A 20,000-nucleotide genomic window follows, 5' to 3' on the forward strand; every position below is an offset into this window, starting at 1 on the left:
AGGGAAAATAGCCCAGCGAGGAAGGAAACAAGGAAAAATTATCTTAAGAACAGTAACATCAACATAAATATTTCCTAAATCATCCATAAAAACTTTAATAAAATAATAGGAAGAGTAATAAGATAGAATAGTGTGCTTGAGTGTACCCTCAAGCAAGAGAACTCGAACCCAAGACAGTGGAAGATCATGGTACAGAGGCTATGGCACTACCCATGTCTAGAGAACAGTTGTTTGATTTTGGAGTGTCCTTCTCCTAGAAGAGCTGCTTACCATAGCTAAAGAGTCACTTCTACCCTTACCAAGAGAAAGTAGCCACTGAACAATTACAGTGCAGTAGTTAAACCCTTGGGTGAAAAAGAATTGTTATTTATAGATGAAACATGTCACTGTAAATTGTTTCTTCAACTTATTCAATTAGCTAATATTTTGGTTTTTGTTTTGGTTTGCTTCATTCTTTAATCTAGACTTCAATTTTGTTTTAATTATATATATACTGTATATATATATATATATATATATATATATATATATATATATATATATATATATATATATATATATATATATATATATATATATATTCTATTTAAGAGAACATTTTATGCTAGATAATGATCTTACTGTTTTGTATGAATGCTCAATAAAGATGAAGATGCAATGTCAGAGCTAAAAGAGCTTGTTAGAAAAAAAAATTAAAAGAGAACACTTTCCTAGTTAAAACGTAAAGTAAGACCAGAAAATAATTACATGAAACAGCATATAGGTTATAAAATCATATTATTATTAAATTCTTAAATAAAGAAAAAAATCAGCCTTATCTCTCAAACTAAAATTAAAACAAATAAACTTTCTTAGTACAAAGTAAATGCATAAAATAGCATACAAGTTATAATAAAATCATATTCTTATTGACATCTTGAATAAAAAAAATAAAAAAAAAAAAACGTTTTTAATCCTTCATCTCTCAAACTAAAGCTAAGACAACTTATCTTTGTTCCAACACAATAAGACAAGAACAACGAAAAAAAAAAAAAAAGCTAAATTACCTGGAATGTCATCTGTGCAGCGAAGATCAATTTATCTCTTTCGAAGAGACCTCTGGTCGTATAAAGGAAGACGCTGTGAGTGATGGTGTCAATCAAAGCCTCCACTCTCAGTCGTACCTCGTCGTTGGCCTCTGAGCGATCTATCGCTTTGTGGAAGACGACCCTGAAGGCCTGTGAATATGGAATACATCGAAGAAGTTATTAAGAAATTAATGGGAATGTGATGTAAATTGTAACACACGTGTATTTCATACACGCTCATAAACTGTAATGCTATTGCTTTTTTTTTCATCTCTCGCTCTCTCCCGCACTGATAATAGAAAAACCTGTGTAAGCTTGCCATTGCATGGTTTACATTGTTGGAATTTTGTGCTATTGTTGCCCTCACCCGTCTATATATAAGCTCCTTATCTCGTTGAATAAAGTCAGTTACATTCACCTCGCCTTTCTGTTAGTACCTTGCGACAAAATAGTGGATAGATAAAGATGATGCAGTAGTATTCACATTAGGATTTATTGAAGACAGTAGAGTGACGACAATGTAACAATAACAATCGACAGAGACATCTGTCGGTGGCATCATGAAGTTAATACCTAGTCCTAGAATGTTAAGAAATTGGAAGGGAGCGTTCCGATATCGACGAGATGTTGGCTAAGTAGATTGATGTGGACTACAACGCTTCGTGGAATTTGAAAAGTAAATTTACATCTTTTGTTACGTTTTTCATATGGAATTTGTAAAATTAAAAATACGGTTAGAAAGAAATTAAGGTAATCTTTAGAAATAAATAAATATCACAAGAATTTCACAAAACATTTCTCTTTCTCCTGTATAAACGCTAATTACTTAACAAATTTGAACTTGGAAAGTAATCCATCGGGCGTCTGCTGCATATCATGTGAAATCAAAAAAAGAAAAAAAAAATAAATTTTGGAAAAAGCTCATGGCATTAAAGTCATACGAAATACAGAGATGAAAGACAATGTCCACCACTATTTGCAGACGTACCTTCAAAGAGAACTGATATATAGGATTGATCTTGTGAAGATCATTCAGAATGAAGTAGAGTAAAGACGCCCTTGCGGCCGCCGGCCGATACAACTCTCTCGCCTCGTCAATCTGAACGCTTGTGATGCGAGCTTCTGCCACCTGAAAAAGAAATGATAGATGTCTTAGCTCTAACAAACACCAAATAAATGTAAGAATTTCCTGGAGTAAATATCATATTAAATCAAATCATCTAATTATCTAATTCACTATTAGTAAATATAAAATATACAAATTTTCCAATATAATAGTCATGCATACATATACCAAGGCACTTCCCCCAATTTTAGGGGGGTAGCCGACATCAACAAATGAAAAAAAAAAAAAAAAAAAAAAAAAAAAAGGGATAGAGAGTAGAGGTCCCCTTTTTTTGTTTTTGTTTCATTTGTTGATGTCGGCTAACCCCCAAAATTGGGGGAAGTGCCTTGGTACATGTATGTATGACTATTATATTGGAAAATTTGTATATTTTATATTTACTAAATTACAAGGAAAAAATTAAATTCATGCCATCTACCACTGTTCTATAACTGATGGGTTTACATTCTGAAAACACAATTATAAGCCCTAAGTAAATTACGGCTATTTTATTACGGCTCTTATTAATCATTACAATGTTTTTTTTCTTTCTCGTTAAACGTTCACAATGTTATTAAACAACTAAATTCGTCATTGCGCTAATGAAAATGACAAAATTACTCAGTCTTTCTTACGACTATAGATACGATATTTCCATTTCCTGTGCACTGCCTTTACTCTATAGACCTTGTGCATCTGTACAGTAACCCTTATAATATTATCTTAATTAATGCTACCATAGATTAATCCAAATAAAAGAATCGTTCAACTGTAATACTATACCATAAATGAATGATAATAGTTCCTGTTCCTCTTGCTTGAGGGTACACTCAGGAGCACTATTTATGTGTTTCCTTTCCTTACTGGGCTATTTTCCCTGTTGGAGCCCTTGGGCTTCTACTGTAGCATCCTGCTTTTCCAACTAGGGTTGTAGCTTAACTACTACTACTACTACTACTACTACTACAATAATAATAATAATAATAATAATAATAATAATAATAATAATAATAATAATACCTTTTCTTGAATCTCCTGAGCCGTAGCCTTCGTGTGTTCCAGGTTTTCCACCAGAGCCGTATCTCCCAAGAAGTTTCCTCCCGCAGAGGACAAACGACTCAGAAGATCGTCTTCCAGGTGTTTCAGCTGAATCTTGAAGTCATTCTGCTGTTTGGTCAAGTTATACTGGAAAGAAAATAGAGATCATGAAAAAAATATTCTATTACAATATATTAACGTTCTCGTGTTCCTTCAAATAGAGGGAAGGGACAGTAGCAAGGCTCTAGAGACTGGTCATATATACATAAGATCAGTGCCCGGGCCCCTTCTCCACCAAAGCTAGGACCAGGGAGGACCAGGCATTGGCTGCTGATGACTCAGCAGGTAGATCTATAGGCTCCCCAAACCCTCATGCTTAGCTCATAAGGATGGTGAGGTTGCAAACACTACAAGAAACAACTGAGTTTGAGCGGAATTCGAACCCCTGTCCGGCAGATCGACAGTAGGACCGTTTCCAATAGGCTACTGCAACCCTTAAAGCCTTATACCATTAGAATCTCTTATCTTTATGTTGCTTATACAATGAACAAAATTCAACCCTTTTATAGCTAATTACCACCATCATACTACATAAAAAATATGAAAGATTTAACTTTAGATGTTTAAAAATAAACTCAAAAAATATAATCCACCTTTTTCTAAATAAAAATCACCACCATTTTGCAATACTACATCTTATCGAAGCAACACTTCAATCGTTCTTGTTTATATCTGACCCTGGTTTAAAGGTTACACATGAATGGCAGAGGTAAGGGTCAGAGACAATGCCTAGCAGGACAATGCCCTAGAGACTGACCATAAATTAGTATGATCAGCGACCTAGCCCCCTCTCCACCCAAGATAGGACCAGGGAGGGACAGGCAATGGCTACTGATGACTCAGCAGGTAGACCTATAGGCACCCCCAAACCCCTCATCAAATGTTCACAAGGTTGGTGAGGTTCCAGACACTACAACAAACTATCGACTTTGAGCGTGACTCGATCCCCCGTCCAGAAGAACTGCAGGCAGGGACGTTTTCAATAAGCCAACACAACCCTTAAAACTGCTAAAAGCTTTACCTTCAGTTCCTCCAGATCTGGTCTCTCTGCCTTGACGACTTCGGCCAAGAGCTGGTCTTCCAGACCATCTCGAGTGACGGTGAAGTTGATGAGGGTGCACTGCGCTTGCAACTCTGGCTTGTAATGAGGGTTAGCTAACTTTGTGTGGAGGATGAGTTGGAACGATGAGTTGTACTCGATTTCCCGATCGCCCATCTTCAGAGCTCTGTAATTGACAATTATCTATGTTGTTACGATTATCTTTAGGAAAAACATTATGTTTTGGGTTTGGTTTGAGTGTTTGTAAAGGAAATTATAAAAAAAAAACCAATATGTGTATTATTAATGGGAATTGTTCAAATATATGTGTGTTTCTAATGTGAATTGTTAAAAAAAAATGTGTTTGTAATGGGAAATTTTGAAAAAAATGTGTAATGAATATTACAAAAATTGTTGTGTTTATAATGGGAATTGTGCAAAAAACTGTTTGAATAGGAATTGTGCCAAAAATGTTTGTAATAAGAATAATTATACAAAATAAAGTGCGAGAATATTCAACAGGAATTGACTAAAGGTGGGTCTTGTCAATAAAAAAAATCTGTTAGAATTTAGGAGTTACATAATTGTAAGTTTTTGGGTAGAGGGGTCATTTTTTGATAGTGGATTGCTTACTCTTTTGCAAGGGTTTAATGCTTTCAAAATCCCTTGTTATTTCTATCATCATAAATCAGCTGTGTGATATAACCAATTTCTCAGAGGCAGAATGCAATGCAGATGGAATCTAGGAAGGTACGATTTTCGTAGAATATACAACAAAAGCCATCTAAAGTGCACCACTGCAATAACACTGTAAGAGGCATCTACTATGGATTTAAATAACAACATTGCAGAGGATGGATTTTACATAATGTATGAAGATCATGCGTTATGGATTTATTAGTTAGCGAGGTTAGCAAAAAAAAAAAAAAAAAAAAAATAACGTTAAAACTTTACGTATACATCATTAATATTTTTACGTCATATCATCAAATACATTATTGTGATATGATAATACAATTAATAAAAGAAAAATCATGGGTGTATTAAGTAAACTAAAATAAGTGATTCATTACAAAAGATTTATCACCAAGAAAAAAAAAATATTTTAGACGAGTTTATTGAAGTTTATGATCTAAGAGCAAAATAAAACAAAATTAAACTAAAAAGATCAAATTATAAAGAAATATTTATGAAAAGCTAAAAATTCGGTCCTCTTCCTTCCTCACCTCCCACGTTTGATGAGATTCTTGCCGATGAGCGGATCGAGAACGGGGTCGAGACTTTCCGGAAGGTTCTCGATGAGCACCGTGTCGCCCTTCGTGATGGCGGCCTCCAGGACGTCCACGCAGTTCTTCTGGTCAAGTCGAACCACAACCAAGGCGTCTCCGTACCTCGCTTTGATCCACTTGATGCCTTGGAGCTGTTGTCGTGTTAAGGAGAAAAATGGGCATATATCATTATGGTGAGACGTAGATGGAGATGGTTTGGGCATGCTCTTCGCACTCCTCAAGAGAGATTAGTTCACCATATATTTAACTGGGCTCCACCAGGTGCGAGCAGAGTTGGAAGACCCAGGATCACATGGCTAAGGACTATGAAGCGTTAAGCAAGAGATGATGAATGGAAAAGTATTGAATCAAAAGCTCAAGATAGGGGCGACTAGCGAAATCTAATCAAGGCCCTTTGCGCCAATAGGCGTAGATGATGATGATGATGATGATTATTATTATTATTATCATTATTATTATTATTATTATTATTATTATTATTAATGGGAAAGGCAGTCTCTCCGTTGGGCACCTCTTCACCCTATTCACGTACTTTTTTGTCGTCTGTTTATTGGGGAGGGTCCCTTATAAAGAATTTTATGAACAACCTTTAAAGGTTTAAGGGTCACGTATGATTGGCAGAAGAAAGGGATAGTGACAATGCCCTAGCTAATGGGGCAATGTCCTAGCTAGCAGGACAATACCCTAGCTAACAGGACAATGTCCAAGCTAGCATGACAATGCCAACGCTAACAGGACAATGCCCTAGCTAGCAGGATAATGCCCTAGCTAGCAAGATAAGGCCTTCGCTAGCGGGACATTGCTCTAGGTAGCAGGATAATACCCAGGCTAACAGAACAATGCAATAGCCAGCAGGACAATGCCATAGCTAACAGGACAATGCCAAAGCTAGCAGGACAATTCCCAAGCTAACAGAACAATACCATAGCTAACAGTACAATGCCCTAATTCGCAGGATAAGGCCCTAGCTAGCAGGACTATGCTCTAACTAGCAGGACAATGCCCAAGCTATCAGAACAATGCCCTAGCTAGCAGGACAATGCCCTAGCTAACAGGACAATGCCCAAGCTAACAGAACAATGCCCTAGCTAGCAGGACAATGCCTTAGCTAACAGGACAATGCCCAAGCTAACAGAACAATGTCATAGCTAACAGTACAATGCCAAAACTCGCAGGATAAGGCCCTAGCTAGCAGGACAATGCTCTAGCTAGCAGGACAATGCTCTAGCTAGCAGGACAATGCCCAAGCTAACAGGACAATGCCATAGCTAGCAGGAAAATGCCCTCGCTCACAGGACAATGCCAAAGCTAGCAGGAAAATGCCCTAGCTAACAGGACAATGCCAAAGCTAGCAGGGCAATGCCCAAGCTAACAGAACAATGCCATAGCTAGCAGTACAATGCCCTAGCTCGCAGGATAAGGCCCTAGCTAGCAGGACTATGCTCTAGCTAGCAGGACAAAGCTCTACCTAGCAGGACAATGTCCAAGCTAACAGAAAAATGCCCTAGCTAGCAGGAAAATGCCCTAGCTAACAGGGCAATGCCCTATCTAACAGGACAAGGCCCAAGCAAGCAGGACAATGCCCTAGCTAACAGGACAATGCCCTAGCTAGTAGGACAATACCCAAGCTAGCAGGACAATGCCCTAGCTAACAGGACAATGCCCTAGCTAGCAGGACAATGCCCTAGCTAGCAGGACAATGCCCTAGCTAGCAGGACAATGCCCTAGCTAGCAGGACAATGCCATGGCTAGCAGAACAATCCCCTAGCTAGCAGGACAATGCCCTAGCTAGCAGGACAAGCCCCTAGCTGGCAGGACAATGCCCAAGCTAACAGAACAATGCCCTAACTAGCAGGAAAATGCCCTAGTTAGCACGATAAGACACTAGATAGCAGGACAAGGTCCTAGCTAGCAGGACAAAGCCCTAACTAGCAGGACAATGCCCTAGAGACTGACTATATATACACTTGCTCAGCGCCAAAGTCCCCTCTCCACTCAAGCTAGGACCAGGGAGGGGCAGGATATGGCAGCTAATGACTCAGCAGGTATGCCTTTTAGTCCCTCCAAACACCACCATCCTTAGCTTACAAGGATGGTGAGGTTGCTGACACTACAAGAAACTACCAAGTTTGAGCGGATCTCGAACCTCAGTCCAGTAGATCGCTAGGATGGGATGTTTCCAATATGTCTGCTTCCAACTTCTCTATTCCTTTCATTTCTTTTTTTTTAATAACAAATACGTTTTCCCTTTTAATGACCCTTGGAATTTAGAGTTTGAAAATAAAACTACAAATTCGAGGATTAGAGTATAATTCTCTAATATTCAAATATCACTGTAGGGGAGAATTGATGTCTCTAAACTGTTTTTAAATAATAGTGTACTATGTTACTCGGTATTTTTTTCTGCTTAAGGTTTTATTGATAGTTAAGAGTGGTGTTCATTATCTGTAGACAATCCGTGTTACGCACAGGAAAAAAATAGTATAGATACATTGTGTTTTGCATGTTTGGACTCTACAAAGTTGAGATTTTATTCTATAATACATGGTGGAATTTTCAATTTACTTCAAATGACTTCGCAGTTGCTTTAAAAAAAAAATCAGTATTAATGTTACTATATATAATTTCATTTGAGCGGGCAAAATGAATGAAATGATTTACTGGACATAGTCAAGAAAACTAGTTTCTTTTGCTAAATTTATGGCCTTTCCTAGTCCAGACCCGAAGAAAACCAAACAAAAAGGAAGTTGGATGAAACTTATTCATGAAGTAAACAGAAAGGTCTTCGGTCTTTTAAAAGGAAAAAGAAAATAAGAATTAAGGAGAACAGAAGCAAGAATAGAATTCCAAAACTTGGCATTAGGAAAGGATCGCACCTGGGGATCTATGATGAGAGGCCACCTGTCGGAACTAGTGAGGATGATGGCGTTTTCGGTTGACATCCGGTCGGACGGGAGGCCTTCGTTGTTCCAACCGGCGATGGTTGCGTCATCCGTCAGGAGTTTGATGGCATCCAGATTGTGGGTGATGGGAATCACAGGCTGTTTGGAAAGGGCAGAACAAATAAAAACATTATTACGATTTGCTTTCCAATGGATCACGAAGGTTAAAGAAACCTTGGCCAAGAAGTTGTCATCAAATTACTGAGTTCTTTTAAATATTATTTACCGAGAAACATGTAATGTTTAGACTAAAGTTTTTAATAGGATTAAATTTAACATCTAGATCTAAAGCACAGGTTAAATTGTTACTTGGTTATTTGTATTAATCTTAGTCTGTTTTAACTAAATGTGTACATTCTTTTTCAACTAGGTGAAAACTAAACAGGAAAATTATAAATTATATTTCTTCAAAATTTAATTTGTTACTTTTGAAGCAAGAACTTGGTTGTCTTATTTATGAGGTAAAACAAATAATATAGAGAAAAGATTGTTATCTATAGATTCATTACTAAGCCAAGGTGTATTACTAATATTCTTTTTGAATCAGGTACATTTTCCAAAAGCCTTCCTCTTTTCACAGGAAAACTAATCTTGTCATAAAGGGTTTATATACAGATAGAGAAAAGGAAAACTATACCCTTACAAAAATTAATTTACATATAACTTGACAGTAGGACAACAAATATTTCTGGTAGTGTTGTTTTTTCATTTGCTGGTAACAGTTCACTTTAAATAGCAAGGATGCAGTATTTTTCTGATAATCTAAGTAACATGTGCATGTTTTGAACAAAAACATTTAAAATCTTTCGAATAAGTTTTCGTTTATTTGTTCTGGCATTTTTTGTTTTTTGTTTTTACTAAATTCTTAAGATATATCCTAATGTTAAACAAAATGCAGGTTGAAAGTTTTACTCTACAAGACTCCAAAACTACAGTTTATCTTTAGAAATTTTAGTCACTTCTACTGTGGGGTGCAAATCATACTTTATGCTAATTCACGGGCCAAAATCCTCCATAAACAAAAATTGAAAATAAACATGAAATTTAAACAAACAGTTTGCGCATTTTTTCATCTACTGTACAGAGAAGATAAAAGTTATCTTATCATACCACAACAGCTATTATCAGATGTTGGCCCCTTTCATTATCTGACTATTACCGAGGTGCTCCTACACTACTGATTATAGCTACAAGATGAACAGTTTTATGAGAGACAAGGACATGGTAGAATACTGTAGAGAATCAGAGACTAGACTGGCAAAAGCTGCAAGAGAAAATGTTGGACTGCTGAGGATGAGTAACACATTGACAGACACACAGTTGACAATGGACATGATACAATACAATCATCACTAACATTTGAAAGTAATACATAGGTGTGACTTAAATATAATATAATCTGCGGGTAAATAGTTATTTGAAATTATGATAAAAGTGTCATTTACTGGGTGTCTGCCCATAATAAATTTTTTTTACAGAGAGGAATAATTCTTCCCCCATTTTTTCTACAGGAACAGCCCAAGAGGACATCTACGAAAAATTGCTGGTAGAAAACATCAGGAAAATTAGGTTAAAATGACAGTTCACAGCATGGCAGCTGATGAAAAATTGCACGGGCAGAAAAAAAATCTACCAAGAAAACAGAAAGGTATTTAGAAGCAGGACTCAAAATCCTTCAAGCCAAGAAATATTCTGCTGAAAATACTGAGGAGGAAAAGGATTAGGATGTTATGGAGACATACATGGATAAAAGGAAGGAATGAACTTGATTGTAAAGTCAAGATACATTTTTAATACTCATAGGTCACACAAAAAATCTGAACTACCTCCTGAGGCCTGCTAAAAATAAGCAGCAAAAAATGAAGGTAGTAATTTTATAGACATAAAAATAATGAAGTTAAATGCTCTTTAAAAACAATTCCTCTTTATCCGTCCATTTATAGATGACTTGATAAATATTCTACTAAATGCTGAGGTGATACTGTATGAAATATAGTAGAATGTCATTTTTACTTTATATGGTCAATAGAAATTTTATAGAAATAAAATTTCTCTGTACATATTTACACATATTTTATATAAAACCATAGGAAATTGCTAGCTCCCTTGGGGGAATTGCTTACTGTAGTGTTCTCACATTAAACAGGATAGTTCTCAACAGATTTCATTACTCTCTTTCGCTCTCCTCATATAATAGAAAAAAGAAAACAATGCACACATCAGCAGGTAGTCTGTATCTTATTAGAAAAGCAATTAATTTCCGATAATATCTTTCCTCAATTAAACATAAATTTCCTGGCTTTATTCGAATATTCTGGAGTGAGGTTGCTAGCCCCACGACCTCTCCCAAGGATGTTCAAGGGATTTATCGACGACAGGAAGTGGCCTTTCGTAGCACACACCAGATCCAACGTTAGTTAACTTCTGTCGTCGAACGACAAATGGCATAGGGAAAATGCGTATGGTCCTACTCAAGGTCTATACAGTATATATATATATATATATATATATATATATATATATATATATATATATATATATATATATATATATATATATATATATACATACATACATACATATATATATATATATATATATATATATATATATATATATATATATATATATATATATATATTGTATCTATATAAATATATATACATATATATATAAATATATATATATATATATATATATATATATATATATATATATATATATATATATATATATATATATATATATTAGTATATATATACATACATACATATATATAAATATATATATATATATAATATATATATATATATATATATATATATATATATATATATATATATATATTATATATACATATATACATATATATATATATATATATATATATATATATATATATATATATATATATATATAAGGTCGTACGTACGTAGACCTAGAGTCAAATAGCAAGTCAATCTTATTACTACTCACCTATATTACCACAAACATAAAGGGCTTCCCTGTCAGCTGCAATAGGAAAATGTACTAAGCTACATATAAAGACTCATTAAACAGACAAGGCAAGGTAAATACAAGCTTGACAGACATACGTTGGTTGCACTGATACGAGTGAGGGAAGTATCTGTAGGAACAGGAACACGTAACTGAACAAGTGACTCGCGATATTGTGACCAGGTGGGAATAAAAATAGGGCGTGGCATTTTAAAAAGGAAATGCTGTTGTTGGAAAGGTGGAATAAGGATGAAGCATAAAAGTACATACATTAAGAAATCAAAACTACTGTAGATGCCTGTATACAGGGGAACATTGGCGCTTTACTATGTACAGTATTCTCATTGTTTAGTATTGACAAATAGGTGACAGAAATCAATTAATTCAAGGATATGGTGAGATTGAGCTGTGGTTCTGCAAAAATAATCTAAATATATTTATGGAACTAGAAAATTATATATGTGTTTACTGAATATAAAATACAGTGAAAAGGGAAGGAAAACATTGCATTTAATGAAAGGAATGCTATTAATGACGAGGTTGCTGAAGCTATTGGATGCAGTGGCAGATACCGTGAAAAATAGAAATTGTAAGAAGATGAAAAATGAAGTGATGTGTATTTTCGCCTGAGAATTACAATGCTAAATGTTATAGTGAAACAAGAATGCATGTGGTGATAAAATTTACAGGAAGTGTAGCGATTTGGTTTATTTACAGCTATATGGTGAGTGGTGATATGAAATGTTTTATTTATTCTATTTACAAGATATTTTTTGCAACAATATCATAGCAAAGGGGAAAGTTGAAGATTATGCCATTTTACATCTGTAAAGAGAATGAAAGAAAGGAGAAAAAATAGTGAGAGAGAATATGCCATTTCAACAACTATCAAACAACAGATTCAGTAAAGAACAACTTTTCTCTTGTACAAAGGACCTTTCTCTTCTTCTCTATCTCAGCCTGCAGCCACCTCCGTCGATAGTGTGTCATTCGAAGAATCGGATGACGTCCATGTCGTGGATGAAGAGGAAAAGAGATTACGTCACAAGAGGATATATCCATTACAGTGGCAATAACAGAAAAGAAACCATATTGATATATATCATACGTACCTACTCACTAACGTCTGAAAGAACTCACATAGGCAGTCTTTTTGTGGGGTGTAGGAGGCGAAGTTGGAGATCATATGGCTGGAATTGTCCAGGATCGCGAGCTGTTCAGAACTTAGGCGTAACACGTGTATGAGATGAAGTGAATACCAGAATACGATGATTCAACAGGAATGAATAACTCAATATGAATGACTGAATGAATGAATAAATAATTGTGACTTGCTCTGGAATATAGGCGTCACTTTTGGAACAGTATATGATACTCTTCGTGATCTTTGTTCTAAGAAACTACACAGAAAACAATTAGATAAATGAAAAGTATTGCGTTCCTTAGAACCAATGATAAGCTCTCTTGAAAAAAAAAATGATAATAATACGCAAGTTTTAAGGAAGGCCATTTGTTTGTACTTACATTGAGTTTCTGCAGCATTGGTAGCCACATTTTATCCATGAGGTCCCGTCTGTAGTGTTTGGTGAAGCATCCTGAGTAGGAGATGAAAGCGGCCACCAGGAGGATGTCTCCAGGAAGCGTCTTGGCCGATGTGTGCATCCTGACAGGGAAAAACTCGGCTAAATCATTTACGATAATCTCTATAGTTGGTAATAAAGGTACAACTTTTTTCCTACATAGGTAAAATAACGAAGACAGCCAATATAATATTTTTCTGTTTAAATTGGTCTAATAACCAAAGGTTATGATATTCAAAAGTTTTAACTGAATGTTATTCGTGTGAAGATCAGTCAAGTTTCATAGCGGGTCTAACATCCCTTTTAAATTACAGTTGGACACAGAAATTTCAGACACGCTTCCTCTGATGAATTGCACCCTATCACACAGTTACTGCGCAGCGATTAAGTGAACAGATAGTGGAGGGGAGAGATGGCAGAGGTGTTAGACAAGGTTACACACAGGAACTCGCAGCGTAGTATGTGCCGGTCGGTTTCGCATCTTCAGAGCGAGATGCGGCAGAAATTCTTGTGTTCAACTGTACTAGAAAGGCGAGTGACTGAAGGTGGAATTAACTTCACTAAACAACTCTTAAACTAACAAAGCTAATAGCAGCTGACTAAATCCATGCGGGAAAAAATTACAGATGGATTGAAAAAGACCGATTTTCAGACGGAATTATTTACATCGATTAATTCTGATTTGGTTGGGTATAAAACTTCGATTGATCCAGGAACAACAGTGCTATTAAAGAATCTTGTACAGTACGACTAAATCCTTTGCCCTAATTAATGGCCAGTAGGCCAACTCCTCAAAGTCTACTGACAAGCAATTTTCATCAACGTACTGTGCAACCGCCTCAGCCCAGCGGACCTTCTCAGAAGACAACCCACCCACAAGCCTGTTGGCCAAGGCGATGGTGTGGGCGGTGCTGTTCGCCTCCTTCTCACACCTCATCTTTTCTGCTGTGGCCTTGTCGAACTCAGCTTGGAGATATCCAAGCTGCTCCTCCAAGCTCTGAAAATTGATTTTGGGTTTGATAAAGTTATTGTATATTAAGATTTCTTAGGCAGATTTCTTTTTTCCTAGGAAAAGAAAACTTCAAAGTTATCTTAATAAACCCGGCCCATATATGCAATATAAGATATGAAAATTAAAACTGTCACATATATATTTAGTGTTTAATCTAAAAAGACAAAACTTAACTACACCGAAAAGAAGAGAGGAGCAAATGCCTTATCCATTTCTTCTTTTAAAGTTCCTTACCATGCAACCACGCACACATACATACACAGTCACTTATACATAACATACAACCTCATACTCATACACACACACACACATATATATATATATATATATATATGTATATATATATATATATATATATATATATATATATATATATATATATATATATATATATATATATATAAGCTCTTTTGGAAATTATCTTTTTCTTATGCAATTGTCACTAATTGTGGATAAATGTGTGACATCCACCATTTAAAGGCAACTCCTGAATCCTGCATAAATTTTCCCTTGCAAAAATGCTACCATTGCTTAAAATATCTTGGGTAATATAAGATATTCTACGTGTTTTTTTGGAATGGTTTTTAAGTTTAGTATTTATTGTAATGGCCTACATACAGGTACATATTTAACTGTAAGTCTGCCTTTCTAAAAATGTAGCCCTGATGAAAGCCCTGTGTTAATGTCTGAAACAGCTGTCAGCAGATTTCCCCTCTGACCTTGATTTTGGAGGTAATGGCTTCTAGTCTGTTCTGGGCAGCTGCCAATTCGGCGTTTGCAGCTTCCAACGCCCTTCTCTTCGGCTCCACATCGCAGTAGACCTCGTAGAAGCGGATGATGTTGATCACCCAAGAACACAGACCTTGGGGAAAAAAATTGCTTTTTGGAGAGCTATATCTTCTCGGCTTAAGATAACACGTCAGGAGTTTTGTCTGGGGTGAAACAATTCGATACCACTACTACTACTACTACTACTACTACTACTACTACTACTACTAAAATAATAATAATAATAATAATAATAATAACAAAGGTGCCCAAATTAAACAAGTCATTATAGTAGAATAATAAAGATAACATTTACAAAAAAAAAAATAATAATAACAACAACAGCAATAATAATAATAATAATAATAATAATAATAATAATAATAATAATAATAATAATAATAAGTTACATTATTCTTATCACAGTAATATGCTTCGTCAAAATCATAATTAATCAACAACACCAATATATTGAGCAGTGAAGACTCACTACAAAAGCATGTCTGAACTCCATTCTCTGATAATGATTAAGTCCGGATAAAAGAGAGCATGCGAGCATGGGTCAAAATAAGGCCTAAAAGTCCACAGAGTAAGACAACTTACCTGCAGCGGCTACAGACTTGGCCCGTATGAAGTCCGGATTGAATTCGGAACAATCCAGGTAGGGCTGGATCGCCTTGATGATGTCGGGGTGAATGTCTTCTTTGTTGTAATTGATGAGTTGATCCAAAAATTGATCGACTTTAGCCATCATCATCTGCAATTTGATGCGTGGTCAGAATTCATTGATAATCTATAGTCAATTTCTTTTAGCGATGCAGATTTGCACCGACTCGCAGCGGTGCCCTTTTCGCTCGGAAAAGTTTCCTGATCGATGATTGGTTGGACGAGATAATTCTAACCAATCAGCGACCAGGAAACTTTTCCGAGCTAAAAGGGCACCGCTGCGAGTCGGTGCAAATCTGCTTCGATAAAAGAAATGGACTATAATTGGTTGACTAACTTAATCTTATGTTATATGGGCTATATTCAATCTAACAACGATGGGGAACGTCTCTGCCTGGTGATTGCCAGACGGGGTTCGAGTCCCACTCTGACTCGTTAGTGCCATTAGTGTCAGCAACCTTACCATCCTTGTGAGCTAAGGATGGGGAGTTTGGGGGAGCCTATAGGTCTATCTGCTGAGTCATAGGCAGCCCTCCCTGGTCCTAGCTTGAGTGGAGAGGGTGCTGGGGCGCTGAAAGTATAACATGTGGACAGTCTCTGGGGCACTGTCCTGTTTGCTAGGGCAATGTCACTGTCCCTTGCCTCTGCAATTCATGAGAGACCTTTAAACTTTTAAACAACAAATGCAGCCATTTCTAGTCCACTGCAAAATTTAATCAATGGGGCACTTCTCCTCTCCGTCTATTGATTAAACTTCCAAATCCGAAGATTCTCCCAATCTATCAATTGATCTATCTTTCTATCTATCTACTTATCTATTTATTGGATAAACTTAAGTTAGAGAATTCATCCTATCTATTTGCTTACTTATATCTATCTATCCCACGCCTAAACTTTCTCTTTGAATTTATCATATCTATCTTTCTTTTATTTAAGCTAAATCCTTGGGATTCCTCCTAAACGCCTGTCTATCTATCAATTGATTATAATTTCCTCATTAGCGGACTCTCCCTATCTATCTATCTATCTATCTAACTCACCTTTCCGGCTTTCCAGGACCTCTCCTTCGGGATCTTTCCATTTGGCGCCAGCAGGACCATGACAGCGGCTGTGACGCTCGATACCCCTGAGGGAGGCGACCCGAAGGACTTCAGCTCCGTCAGGTTGGCCTGATATATAAGAAAATACACGGTTAAATTAACTTGAATAGTAGGTTAAATGGTGACTTAGTCCAATGGAAAAAAGGAAGCAGTTACGAGAGAGAGAGAGAGAGAGAGAGAGAGAGAGAGAGAGAGAGAGAGAGAGAGAGAGAGAGAGAGAGAGAGAGATGACTATGTACTTGAGATATCTTTAAACACTCTGACTCTATCACAGAAGCATCTTGAGAAATACCGTACAAACTATTATGAACCTTAAATTATAGAATACAAATAAGGAAGGGGGTTTTGGGGAGCGAATAGGTCTACCTAATGAATCATGAGCAGCTATTGCCTGGCCCTTCCTGGTCCTAGATTAGGTGGAGAGGGGGTCTTGAGTGCTGACAATATGTATATAAAGCCAGACTCTATGGGCATTGCCCTACTAGCAAGAGCATGGTCACTGACCCTTGCCTCTGCCATTCATGATTGGCCTTTAAACCTAAAAACATAGGTCCTTTCAAAGACAATGGTGCTGTACCAACCGTGTGTCACACGATCGTACATAGTTCATTTTGTATATATATTATGCTTGTACCTTCGCTCTTCCCTCGCATTAAATGAACCAGATTAAACATTTCTGCTTTTCTCCTCTGTAACAGTGTCTGTTTTTCAAACATGAAATGTCTTGTTGCTTTGAGCTTTTGTATATAAAGGATAGTGTTCTATAATAAACTCACTCAGTTGCTTTCATACTGTCATTGAGTAACAACCTTCTCTCGGCCCGTCACATTGGTGACCCCGGAGTGACCCACCAATGTGACGGGCCGAGAGAAGGTTGTTACTCAAAGACAGTATGAAAGCAACTGAGTGAGTTTATTATAGAACACTCTCCTTTATATACAAAAGCTCAAAGCAACAAGAAATTTCATGTTTGAAAAACAGACACTGTTACAGAGGAGAAAAGCAGAAATGTTTATTCAGGCTCTTTTAAGTGCGAGGGAAGAGCGAAGATACAAGCATAATATATACACAAAATGACCTATATATGTACGATCGTGTGACACACGGTTGGTACAGTGCGCCATCCAAACAAATCCAATGCGTAAACCCGAAAAGTAACTTTTGAAGATTGATATATTAAGTCAATAATTGAAATAGACTACCTTATTGAGAGTGTTGAGAGCCTCTCTTGCAGCATGGAGGGCGGGCTCAGCCTTGACCAGGTCCTCCTCGCACTCTTTGCGCCTCTTGGCTACCTCGGTCTCGATGACGGCCACCTTCCGCTTCTCGTCGTTGGCGCTCTCGTTTTCTCTCACCACCTGAAGGGAAGGAAAGGGAAAATAAGCTAGTTAGCAGACGGACAAAGTGTGTCAGTGGTAAGTGGGAGCTGTGTATTAAAGTACAAAGCAATTGTAATATTGTCCCTTCATATATATATATATATATATATATATATATATATATATATATATATATATATATATATATATATATATATATATATGTGTGTGTGTGTGTGTGTGTGTGTGCATATATACTAAATATGTATGTATGTATATGCACGTTTGCATATATACAGTATATGTATGCATGTATATGCATGTGTGTATATTATGCTGTAAATGTATGTTAGTATATGCATATTTATACATACACGTACATAATTATATATATATATATATATATATATATATATATATATATATATATATATATATATATATATATATATATATGTGTGTGTGTGTGTGTGTGTGTGTATGTACATATATGCATATGCATAGATACATATATAATGGGCGTGTACCTCTGTGTATACACGTATGTGTATATTGTTGTGTTCGTATTCAATTTAGCATCTTTTAATAATACCTAAACATTTGTTTGAATACATGAATGTATTTATACAGTCATGGATACATTTTACTGCATATATGCATGTATATATGTAGACATATTAATAACCTTAGCAGTTTCAGCCTCCACAATTCGAATCAGCTTATCAGCCTCGTCATTCTTCTTCTGCAATTCCACCTCTTGAATGGCCAGCTTGGCTTTCAACGCATCCACCTGGAAGAGAACAAAGGGTCTCTTATTTGGAAATAATTCAGCGTCAGATAAAATCCCAATTTTATCAAGGTATCTTATACAGGTTTCAAAGTCAGATCAATTCTCAATTTTATCGAGGTATGTTATACAGGTTTCAAAATCAGATCAATTCCCAATTTCATCGAGGTTTATACTGGTTTCAAAGTCAGATAAATTCCAAATTTCATCGAGGTTTATACTGGTTTCAAAGTCAGATAAATTCCAAATTTCATCGAGGTTTATACTGATTTAAAAGTCAGATAAATTCCCTATTTCCTCAAGGTATCTTATACTGGTTTCAAAGTCAGATAAGTTCCCAATTTCATCGAGGTTTATATTGGTTTCAATGTCAGATCAATTCCCAATTTCATCGAGGTATCTTATACTGGTTTCAAAGTCAGATCAATTCCCAATTTCATCATGGTATCTAAAGTCAGATAAATTCCCAATTTCATCAAGGTATCTAAAGTCAGATAAATTCCCAATTTCATCAAGGTATCTAAAGTCAGATAAATTCCCAATTTCATCAAGGTATCTAAAGTCAGTTAAATTCCCAATTTCATCAAGGTATCTAAAGTCAGATAAAATACCAATTTTATCAAGGTATCTTATACAGGTTTCGAAAGCAATCTGTTATACTAAAATTAGTGAATTAGTATTTTGCCTTAGTAGTTTTCATTAATGTAAATATTTTCTTTTTACTTCAGATTCAAAAGTTTCTTTACTTCTATTTCTACTGGAAACGAAAGAAAACTGTTTATTATATTCTAACCAATAACAATTTATTATCTCTGACTAGCCTACTAATGTGAGGGCTTACACAGGCTATATATATCACTTCGAAAGCAATCTATTTTGTACTATAAGTGGTGAATTAGCTTATTTATCTTAGCTATTTTTATCATGTACATATTTTCTTTTTATTTCAGATTCAAACGTTTCTTATTTCTATTTCTACAGCTAACGAAAAACAACTCTTATATTTGACTACTAATGGAGAGCTCATACCGGCTATATTGCTTCGAAAGCAATCTATATTATACTAAAAGTAGAGACTTGGTTTATTAGTCTTAACAGATTTCATTAGCATAAAACTTTTTTTTTTCTTTACACCAGCTTCAAAAGTTTCCTTGTTTTTATTGAATTTGTCTCTGTGGTAACCTATTGGAGACGTCCCTGCTTGGCAATCTGCCGGGATGGGGTTCGAGTC

The 20,000-nt window shown here is 35.9% G+C and overlaps 1 protein-coding gene across 1 annotated transcript in view; it reads right to left on the reverse strand.

Moving 5' to 3' along the window:
* Window positions 1–20,000, reverse strand: part of LOC137659743 (dynein beta chain, ciliary-like) — a gene marked incomplete at its 5' end in the record, with an annotated part of 223,797 nt that overhangs the window by 61,398 nt on the left and 142,399 nt on the right. Inside the window, 13 exon segments of the mRNA XM_068394556.1 lie at window positions 1,047–1,217; window positions 2,056–2,196; window positions 3,193–3,357; window positions 4,292–4,496; window positions 5,536–5,729; window positions 8,475–8,639; window positions 13,062–13,200; window positions 13,945–14,114; window positions 14,849–14,991; window positions 15,501–15,654; window positions 16,604–16,732; window positions 17,866–18,021; window positions 18,668–18,772. Of these exon segments, the coding sequence (XP_068250657.1) occupies window positions 1,047–1,217; window positions 2,056–2,196; window positions 3,193–3,357; window positions 4,292–4,496; window positions 5,536–5,729; window positions 8,475–8,639; window positions 13,062–13,200; window positions 13,945–14,114; window positions 14,849–14,991; window positions 15,501–15,654; window positions 16,604–16,732; window positions 17,866–18,021; window positions 18,668–18,772 (2,037 nt within the window).

This window comes from Palaemon carinicauda, chromosome 20, assembly GCF_036898095.1.
Source record: "Palaemon carinicauda isolate YSFRI2023 chromosome 20, ASM3689809v2, whole genome shotgun sequence".
NCBI lineage: Eukaryota > Metazoa > Arthropoda > Malacostraca > Decapoda > Palaemonidae > Palaemon > Palaemon carinicauda.